Source organism: Glandiceps talaboti, chromosome 4 (assembly GCF_964340395.1).
Source record: "Glandiceps talaboti chromosome 4, keGlaTala1.1, whole genome shotgun sequence".
Lineage (NCBI taxonomy): Eukaryota > Metazoa > Hemichordata > Enteropneusta > Spengelidae > Glandiceps > Glandiceps talaboti.
The window spans coordinates 16,461,887-16,473,273 of NC_135552.1; the positions used below are offsets into that span (position 1 = coordinate 16,461,887).

An 11,387-nucleotide genomic window follows, 5' to 3' on the forward strand; every position below is an offset into this window, starting at 1 on the left:
TATCCATTTCCGCTTTGGTGAAGGCAGGGTGTGTTCTGGTCTTCCTGGTATGGTAGAGAAGTTTTAAAACTTGGAATATATTACTGTCGACAGAGTTATCAAAATGATAATTCTAGAAATCAATAACAGAATAATCGAGGAGACGTTGACTTTGAAGTTTAACAATGCCGGGTAAGTTCCCAGTCTTTCGTCGTAATTTTCGATGCGATGGGCGGGTTTCGATTCCTTCTATTGCCGAAGCGTAGGACCCTCATTTCGAGTCTAAGTGTAACAAACTAAGATTGAGGAATTAGTAATATATCTCGAAACACACTGACATGGTTGGCGACTGGTGTTTCTATCTTTCGTTTGCGGTGTGTAGTGTCACCAAGCAAGCCCATGCCAAGATGCATAAAGTCGTTGACAACCGTCTAGTACAGTGTAGTTGCCCATGTATATATGATACTAGGTTGATCCCAAAACGGAAGTGTGAGATTCAATTTGAAATACTATGTTCTTGTGGGTTTTAGAACCTTGCCATCAGAGATGAAATTTATATGTATCATTGTACATAATGAATATTGGTTTAATTGGGAATCTTGGTATGAATCATTAGCTTCCTGTGTAGGTTTGTGTCTACAAAATATACTACAAATATAGTGTTTAGAGATATATATTTTGTCCCAATAACTAGAACTGTGTCACAGTGTGTACTTGCAGTGTGCAGAGATTTATGTGTAAAAGTGGAATACTATAATTTGATTATAATTGTACTTGATATGAATGCACCAATTTTGATTTCAATTCTTTTACATAAAAAATTGCATAATTGCACAGTTTGATATTTTTTAACGTTTTAAAAAAATGTAGGTTTTTGTCAAGGTAAGCAAAGTAAAGTATCCATTGTCATGAAAAAATAATCAGTTCAGGATATAGAAAGCCAGGGAAGAAATAGCCTGAAATTACTTTGATATGATCAGTGTTGATAAATATACATGGAGAAAAGATAATATCTATAACTCAATCTCATATGACAGAACCCCATGACATGCGAGTGCAAGTGTGGACTACTTGGGGTATTTGCATGAGTACTTGCAGTGCTCTTTGAGGCAGTACTTTCACGAGCGGATGTAGTGACAACAAGTGTAACACAAAACACTGCAAGCACGAGTGCAAGTATCCCCCACACCCCCACCCCACCCCGAGTGCTCATGCTGGTACTCACGCTGCATGGGGTTCTGTTGTTACATATGTTTATCTGAAATTACAAATTTCCGAAAAAAATGACACTATGCAATCACACGCTATTGTGTAGAATGAACAATCATGTTCTCATTTGCATATCATTAGCATGTTTTTGGTATTACACTGCAGTGGAAAGACCATAGTATTATTATGCAGTGCATGCACCGGTGCAAGTAATCTCAGGTACATGTGTATTAATGCATGTTATCATGTGTGGTGTATATGAACCAATAGTTTGTACAGTTTGTAAGTTCTTTGTCAAAGGAGGAAATCTGATCACTTGTGCATACAGTACTTATTTATACAGCCCATTGTATATTGTAAGAGTTCAGGGTTTCAATTAATACTTGGGGCTTATACTGACTGTGTATACATATGTTTGTTCAATTTCAGGAACAAACCTGACAGCATTGACATAACTATTGCAGGTAAGTAAGACAAAAGATACTGTGATTGTTAAATTTTTAGACCAAAACATAACTCGACATTAAAACAATGAAATAAATTGCATAGAAAACAAATTCAAGGAGCAACTTAGTGTAAATATCAGATTTGATGTAGCTCAACAAGAGATAAACTTACAGACAAACCATAGTTAAAATTACTTGTCACATCATTAATGTGGCATTATTCATACCAACAACCAGGTACACATTAACACCCCCTCCCCCCCCCACCCCATACTACTAATCCATCTTGTTCTTCTTATTATAGTCTTATTTGATTACTTAACCCGAATTCATTTTCTCTTTGATTTTTTTTTTTGAGTTACAAAAGTTGTGTATAATCATGTTGTTTTCTACTTGACAGTCTGAGTTACCATATACTGTAGTCTAGGTTACAGACTAAATATCGCCCTCTATATTTTTTCCTTGTGAATCTTCCACTGTAGACTTTGACGGGGTCTTGTATCACATATCCAATCCAGATGGAGATAAGAATAAGGTCATGATAAGTATTTCATTGAAATTCTACAAAGACTTGCAAAAGCATGGTGCTGATGAGGTAAGTCCACCACATATCAAAACAATAACAACAACTGCAACAACAACATCAACAACAACAACAACAACAACAACAACAACAACAAATGTATGATTGGGGCTGGTATATTTGCATATAGCATGGATACTTTGCTATCTGACATAGCATGCAGGCATTTCTGACAAACAGACTATAAAATCTGATCCAGATCCATTTAGATTTACCTGTTAGTTCAAATCTAATTCAAATTAACTGATCCAGATCTACTCTTGGTGGTGGTGGTGGTGGTTTCAGTCCAGATCAAAGTAATTTAAATCAGATCATGATCAGTGAGGCCAGGTGTGGACAGGTGCATACTCGAGTCTCGGTTAATTAGTTTGATAGAGTAGAAATTATGTGATGTCATTCTGAGAAAGAAATGTCAGATGACTGTAAAAAAGAAACTAGTCTTGTGTCACTATGACGGTTATCGATGTGTTTCCAATTCTGTATAAGACTATCCTTACCAAATTCATTGGTCATTGTTTTAACTGAATCCAAGAATTATTCTGAGATAGAAATAACCCACAAGTTTTTATCAAATTTAGGGACAGTTTAGTGTAATTTGTCACTGACTTGACAAGTTTATTATGCAACATTATGCTGAGAGTTCACTTCAAATAAATCACAGGCATCAGTTTTGTAAACAAAGCAATTAATGTTTCAGACAGTTGTGAAAAACATTTTATTTTACATTTTCTATGGAACAATTGCACCAGACGTTTGCTGCTGACATTTGGCAGTTGCAGTGTACTATAGATATAGTAGGCAATTGCACCAATAGTTTGCTGCAGATATTTAGCAGTTGCAGTGTACTGTACAGATAGTAGGCAATTGCATTAATAGATTGCTGCAGATATCTAGCAGTTACAATGTACTAGTATTCTAGATAGTATTAGTAGGCAATTGCACCAGTAGTTTGCTGCAGATATTTAGCAGTTGCTGTACTGAAGATAGTAGGCAATTGCACCAATAGCTTGCAGTAGATATTTGGCAGGTGTAGTGTACTCTAGATAGAAGGCAGATACTCCGTAAATATACTAAAGGTACTACATATCCTTTGATGACAATGAATGCCAGAAATCAGAAGTTTAATCAAAATCTAGGAGTAACTTTTTTAAAATATAGAATTGTATGAAGATTGTGTAATTCTTGGCTATTTTAGCTCGAAAAAGAGTAGTCAAAGAAACCAGAGTGAAAAAATCACATATGTTAATATTTTGAGTATGTGTGTGTAATCTCAAATTTTCTTCTTCTGAGCTTCATTTTCCAAATTTTGTCTTTCTTCAAGCTTCTGAAGAGGGAATATGGTAGCTATATGACTAGCCCGGAGAGCGGCTTTGATGTTTCATTGTTATACGACTTGGAGAATGTACCTTCTAACAAAGAAGAAGTTATAAAGAAAGCTGGACTTCTCAAACGAAACTGTTTTGCATCAGTGTTTGAAAAGTACTTTGAGTTCCAGGAGAAGGAAGAATCTAGTAAGGAAACAGCAGTTATTCATTATAGAGAAGATGAAACCATGTAAGTAAAATCAACCCATCTCAAATTTATTCACATGATTTTAAGGCTTTCTAAAAAGATTTAGCATCTCAAAACCGATTTTTTTTTACATATTATACTTTTTGTCAGTACTGTATTTGTAGGTTAGTAATTGATGAAACTTGTGAGAACTGTTCATAGTAAATCCTAAATACATGGATCCAAATGCACATTAATGAGAAACTCACAAATCTTGATATTTTCGCTACTAGAAAAATTTACAATTTTACAGTTTTCAGCTCCTTCTCAAAGACTAATTTTTACTAATCACCAGACTGGTACATTGTGTTCATGTACAAGAAGAGGCATTTTAGTCTCTACTTGTTTTTGAATTTTTGAATTCTATTGAAATAAGCGAAAGTACATTTGTAGTGAAAACACGGTTACAGTAGTTTGTCGCAGGGCTTTTTCGTATCATCCACGCAATTATTTGACAACATCATTCACATTTTGTTTTAACTTTACTGCTTGAACTTGTGCAACTGAACTCGATGTCAGTCAAGTACCTGAAAACATCAGCACCTCTACTGAGTCCAGTGAAACACAATACTAATGCTCAATCATCCTTTGCATCATACTCATAGATGTAATCTCTCATACAAAGATTCATATGATTGGTACAAGATCTGTTCTACTGTAACAGTATGCCTTTTCAGTGGTAATAATAATAATAATAATGTTTATTTATCATATATATACGCTACTGCACATACAATGAAATACGTGTTGGTTTTGCGAGATACAGACAAGCATGCAGTATAAACAAAAACAAACGACTACGAAAATACAATACATTTACATGGGTAAAAAGTTAAGAGAGGCGAAACCTCTAGATACTCAGGTTAGATTCATTCAGGGTTCTAACAGCTGTAGGATAAAAACTGATTAAAGACCGATTGGAACCAGACTTCATTGAACAATACCGTTCACCAGAACGCATCAATTGAAACAAATTATGTGCAGGGTGGTGCTCATCACGGACAATAGACAAAGATAATAACGTACATTTTGGTATTGTCTTTTAGGTACGTAGAGGCAGAACCAGACCGAGTTACAGTAATCTTCAGCACAGTGTTCAAAGATGATGATGATGTCATTATTGGTAAAGTTTTCATGCAGGTAAGATTTGTATTGACTCCTAAACATGTGTACATGTTGTCTTATTGAGTGATGTAACACATATCTGATGTAACACATATCTGATATGTAGAAAATATTAGAAATAGTCAAATTGCAAATATAATGCAGTCAGTCGTGTAGTGGTACTGTTTGAGAAATGGTAAAAAATAGCCATTGATATTTTTTGGACCCCACTCTGGTTATTGGCTACATTAGTATATAGCAGTCCTATGATCACAAACACATGGCAGTGACTATAATTAGAAGCACATTGTTGTTTTTTGTCGTAGGAATTCAAGGAAGGTCGACGTGCAAGTCAAACAGCACCACAAGTCCTGTTCAGTCACAAAGAGCCACCCAGAGAACTACAAGGTACTGATGCTGCCACAGGTGATAACATTGGATATATTACATTTGGTGAGTTTTTATCTTATGGCCATTTTTAATTTATAAACTTTGATTATCCATTATACACAGATTCATGTTATCTGAATCTAATGCTAAAAATGTCCATTGTCAGAGCTCATATTTCGTATGCACAGAAAAAGGTGAGATGCCAGACTAGCTAGGAGCTTGATAAATAGTCGCATTTACTTTTGTACATATACTTTTAGATATTATTCCATAATATTTTTCTTCGTTCAGCCAAGAACAAATATGAGTGACCTAAGGGGTCTTTGTCACTTTGAGTTGTTAGATGGGAATAATATTATACAGTGATGATAACCTCTGAGTGACATATCTCTAGTAGTAGACTACTTTTATGTCTACACAAACAAAGAAATCATACTTGACGAGGTGGTGACTGTTGATTGTATCTGGCACCCATGGTGTTATGGCTTCTATATATCAGATGTAATTAAACCTATAAAACAGCAGGCACCAAGTATGAATTCCTTGCCAACTCTTTATTGCAATGAATAGTGACTACCTTGTCAAGTGTGATTTCTTTGTTTGTGCACACATAAAAGTTGTCACTGTTATATGGAGATTGCCTCGCTGAGGTGATCGGCCCTGTACCATCACCAGTAAAACCAAATAAAAAAAAGTTGTTTGGTTCCAGTTACCTGACCCCACCTAGTTTTTCACACCGACCTTAAACTTTTTAGTCTTCGTCCGGCAGGGACTTATAGTTTGGGTTCCGTCCATAGCCGTTTCTTGGAGATGCCTGGACCAATTTTTTTCAAACTTGGTACAGGGGCAACATACTATGGCATACATATGCACGTCAATTTGTTTTATGAGACGATCCAATATGGCCGCCTAGCAGCCATTTTGTTTGCGAATTTTCCCTGTCCAAAGCCATTACTCAGACATGTGTGAACAGATCTCATTCAAAGCTGCTATTAGGACAGTGTTATATGACATACATGTCTATATTCATTGTTGTCGTGATACAATCCATTTTGTTTGCGAATTTTCCATGTCCAAAGCCATAACACAGACATGCTTGAACAGATCTCGTTCAAAGTTGGTATTAGCACAGTGTTCTATGACATACATGTGCATATCCATTTTCATCATGATACAATCCGATATGGCTGCCTGGCAGCCATTTTGTTTGCAAATTTTCCATGTCCAAAGCCATAACTCAGACATGCTTGAACAGATCTCATTCAAAGTTGGTATTAGGACAGTGTTCTATGACATACATGTGCATATTCATTGTTGTCGTGATACAATCCAATATGGCTGCCTGGCAACCATTTTGTTTGCAAATTTTCCATGTCCAGGCAATAACTCAGATATGCTTGAACAGATCTCATTCAAAGTTGGTATTAGTTCAGTGTTCTATGACATACATGTGCGTATCCATTTTCGTTGTGATACAACCCTATATGGCTGCCTGGCAGCCATTTTGTTTGCAAATTTTTCATGTCCAAAGCCATAACTCAGACATGCTTGAACAGAGTAGTGATATCAAAAACAAAATGTATGAGGCCAAACAACATTAACCAGGTTTGAAAATGACAACATAAACTGCCAGTTCCTTAAAACCCAATCATAGCAGGGACTATGTCATTTTCAATGACTTGTTTTTTACGTTTCAAGAAAAATAATAATAAAATCGAAAAGTCTCGCAAGAAATAGTGGGTGCTGATTCAGAAGTCAAGAGGGTCATCTGGCATTGTAATATTTGCCAGGATTTCTAGGGAAGAGTTGAGGTTCACAATGTAGCTCCCCCTTTTACAGAAAACTTCAAACCATTGTTTAAGAAATAGTAGACAAATTAGCCAAATTACATTATGACATGTAGCCCAATACTTTTAGTAGAAGGAATCAACACATTATATCTGACTTAGTCAACTACACCTATCCAAAGAAATGATACTAATTTCATCCTTTTTGTCTATGTATTGACAGTGTTGGAAAACAGACATACCAATAGAAAGGCACGAGATAATACAATTGACCACATTCACATCTTTAGAGATTATCTACATTATCACATTAAATGTTCTAAGGTGAGTCGGAGCTGATCTACATTCTCACATTAAATGTTCTAAGATGAGTTTGTGATTATCTACATTATCACATTAAATGTTCCAAAGTGAGTTGCAGATTATCTTAATTATCACACTAAATTTTCTAAGGTGAGTCAGATTATCTACATTCTGACATTAGATATTCCAAGGTGAGTTGGAGATTATCTAAATTATCACATTGAATTTTCTAAGGTGAGTCAGATTATCTACATTCTATCTACATTCTATCTACATTCTCACATTAAATGTTCTAAGGTGAGTTGGAGAAAGTAGCAAACATCACAAGAAATTCTGTGTTCATTGCAGCAGTTGTGGTAGGGGTGATTTCCAGCCATTTATATTAGATTTGAAAGGCAAAGAATTTTGTATTGATTTGAATAATTCTCCCACCTGGAAATCATGTTTTGCTATTTGAAGTTTTACAGTCATTCAATTCTCATCATTTCAGGCATACATTCACAGCCGTATGCGAGCTAAGGCTGCTGACTTCGTGAAAGTCCTCAACAGAGCCAGACCAGACCCCCAGGTGAAAGAAAAGAAGACTATAACGTAAGTATCAACACCATGTACTAGGATTTTACAAGTTAAACTGTGAGGAGACAGTATGAACTGTCTATACAATGTTTTTGTTAAAGAGAGTATGTATGTACCCAAGTTCCCTTGTCATTATTACTGGGGTCCCCATATGAATATCATAATGTGACTAGAAACGATGACACTTTTACCAGATTTCCTCCCCCCCCCCCCACTTTCTGTTGTCATGGTTCTCCTACCTTGAAAATGATGCTACATTATACATAAAGTCAAATCAGAGCTTTCAAATTGATAACTCATCATCTACATCATGTCATTATTGTATCTGCATATTTATTGTGTAAAACTCTCCTACACAAGTTTTATGAATATGTAATAGCGTACTTTCATTTACTCAGTCCGAGAGTAGTTGTTACATACAAGATTGTCACATTGAAAGGCTCCTCATGTAACTCTCCTATTATGGAAAAGGCTGACACACAAATACTCATCACATATTTGCTCACACTTGTAATGGTACTGTTATTCACTTGTGGCTGTATTTCTTCCTTTCAGAGGAAAAACTTTCGTGCGAAACTAACAACAGAAGATGTTATCCTACATGAAGCGCAACAGATATTGTCAGAAGAATATATTGTGATACAAAGACACATTGAAATACCTATCTAGAAACAAATTCAGAAATATTTGCAAAGAAACGTTTGATTGAAATCATTGCATAAAAATAATTGTATATTACTTGATTTAAGATCAGTTCTGGTGATGTAGCTAGCTATAGAATTAACAGCAAGACAGAGATACACATATATCCAACTGCAGGTTTCTCCTTAAAATGCATGCTTAATCAATATGGGTTTTCACTTGCCATAGTTTGATAGGGACAAAGTATTCATTACCAAAGATATATGCATGGCCTTATCTCTAAGTTAACTCTGGTTAGGTCCAACGTTTATAACATGTGAAAGTGGTGTTCTTTCTGTCAGGTATCAGGTCACTAGAGTCTCTTGGGTGACTCTGTCCAGTACCAGGTCACTGAAATTATCTAGATAAATGTAGCAGGAAAGATTCAACGATCTTCCATCACACTTAAGCCCAAGGCTCACATTTTCAAAATATCACAGTGAATGAAAGCAAACAACTATCTGTTTCAGTGTATTGCATGTATGTATATGCATGGATGTGATAACAAGGGTGGATGGATGAAAACAAATTGTTTGCTTTTACCAATGTATAATACTTTGAAATGTTCAAGTTCGACTACGGAACCTAGAATATTTGCATTTCATATACCAAGACATAAAGTACATCCAGGGGTTTCTCAACCATGCTATTATTTTACCAACCAAACGTACACTACCACATGACATAAAATATAGAATTCTACGTTCATTAATGAATCCAAAATTCCCCATTAATATAATGAGGTTCATAACAACAACTGTGAGGGTGTGATGGACTTGAATGTAGTGAGAATGTACAATTTTCTTATAACCATTTTGGCACTTTAGACAGCAGTTCTACATCAATATATATAATCTGCATTTGTAGTCTGTCGTAGCAGTTACATAACAGTACCTAAATTTATAAACCAAATGGTGATATATTTGTTAATTAGTCAAGCATTTTCAAAACTCCTAATGTGTAGTTATGGACTCTAGGTATAAGAAGTCTTTATGTTCCACTTTTTCTAAAAAAAAAAAGAGTCCATTCGATCATGCACTTTCTTTCCTAGGGATGTAGACATTAGTTTTATACTTTGCAGGCTGGATATATCATTTTGTAGTATTTTCCTAACAAAGTTACAACCAAGAATATGAATAGTGTGTTGTATTTACATATGCTATCAATTAGGGATTTTTTTTGTTCAAGTTATAGCCAAAAAACACCAAAATTTAGACCTGTGTGAAAGATCAATGAATATATTCCACTCAGAACGGATACAGTGTTTATGTAAGTGTAGTTTCGTTCAGCCAACAACCAAAATCACTTATCAAAAATGATTTCAAATTAGTGACTAGGGCAAGAATACAATTAAGAATTTGGGGGCATACACCAGAGTTATATATAATTCATGCAGCCATATAGAATATTTTGAATTTTTCCCCCCTTTGTACATTGACATACATTTGCAGTAAATAACATCCTCTAGTGATAATACGGTAAAATAGATGTAAGGTGCCTGAACAGCCAACGTGAACTATGTGTATGGGTTTATTTGAATACAATACTGAATGAATGAATGAATGAATGAATGAATGAATGGCTTACTGTGTGTTTCCATATGACTATACAAAATGATTGCATAGTTATTTCTTTATGGTCAGAAATCTCTCATATAATAGTCATTGTTATGTTATGTTACAATGTAACACTTTTGCTAGCGGATGTTGTTTATTGAAATGGAGCATTGACTTAAAAATTTGTAGCCCCCATTGGTGTGCATTTTTATACAGATTAGTGCTGGTATTAATCAAGAGAATTCTCGGACAGACAGACAGACAAACACACACCTTCCATCTATTATCCAGTCGGTTTGAACTCTTTCACAGATTTTGGGAGAAAAATAATCCAAATAAAAATTGGTACTACACCAAATTTTGATGTGTTGTTTCCTTTTGCTGCTGTATGAAATTTATACAGCTATATTATCACACACCATTGTACAACATGCCTTTGTTGCACAAGGTGACGTCAATAACTGCCATAATTTCATGTTTTAAACTTGGGTATATATTTCCAGGATAACATAATCAAGACATCAATGCCGTATATATAAACAGTAACCTTTATATCCAATTGAACACTCGAAAAATTACAACTGAGAATGTGAACATTGTCCTTGGTTTGGTGATGTATGTTACTATATTTTGGCTAATTGTACCTGAGAAGGCCAGGATAGTGGTTTGAATGCATTACAGGTGTTGAGTTGCCTAACTCGCTCTACACTGACAAGTTCTAACAGACAACGAATTGCCATCTTCACTTTCTCATGGTATAATTTAACTATTGTATATATTTGGTGAATTGCCTAACTCACTCATCCACGCTATAGCAGATTACAGCGCTTAAAGCATACCCATCGATTCAAAGGAATTAGAACTTTTCTTGCCGATTTCAAATTCAGTTTTATTTTCCAAATTTCAACTTGAAACTTAATATAGTGATTGTAATACACAAATACATACACACACATACATACATACATACATACATACATACATACATACATACTTGTACTCCGGCTGGGCGTTAAATTTCGACTGACAGTTACAAATGAGGGCTATTGACCAATCAGGGAAAAGCGTGAAGACCGGTGTATCAGCAGAGTAGCAAATTTATCAAATGTCGGTGGCGGGAGTGTATTTGCTGTGTATGAGATCCAATTAATGGCATCCAGGGAAGAGTGATTAGACGCAGACAATCATAACAAAAACATGACCCTTGACTGTGACTGAACAG

At 35.3% G+C, this 11,387-nt stretch overlaps 1 protein-coding gene across 1 annotated transcript; it reads left to right on the forward strand.

The window, feature by feature from the left end:
- The first annotated feature begins 18 nt into the window (after positions 1–18).
- Positions 19–10,533, forward strand: LOC144433809 (actin-related protein 2/3 complex subunit 2-like). Its single transcript, XM_078122175.1, has 9 exons — positions 19–171; positions 1,618–1,652; positions 2,117–2,229; positions 3,539–3,771; positions 4,815–4,908; positions 5,199–5,325; positions 7,273–7,373; positions 7,843–7,943; positions 8,484–10,533. Exons 1-9 carry the CDS (start codon positions 104–106, stop codon positions 8,506–8,508), a joined length of 897 nt encoding a protein of 298 aa, XP_077978301.1. The 5' UTR covers positions 19–103; the 3' UTR covers positions 8,509–10,533.
- The last annotated feature ends 854 nt before the right edge of the window (positions 10,534–11,387 follow it).

Coding starts and splice junctions, on each gene's coding strand:
- LOC144433809 (XM_078122175.1), top strand. CDS start 104: ATGATAATTCTAGAAATCAATAACAGAATAATCGAGGAGACGTTGACT. Junction 3,772..4,814: donor TATAGAGAAGATGAAACCAT/GTAAGTAAAATC, acceptor ATTGTCTTTTAG/GTACGTAGAGGCAGAACCAG. Junction 7,374..7,842: donor ATCACATTAAATGTTCTAAG/GTGAGTCGGAGC, acceptor TCATCATTTCAG/GCATACATTCACAGCCGTAT.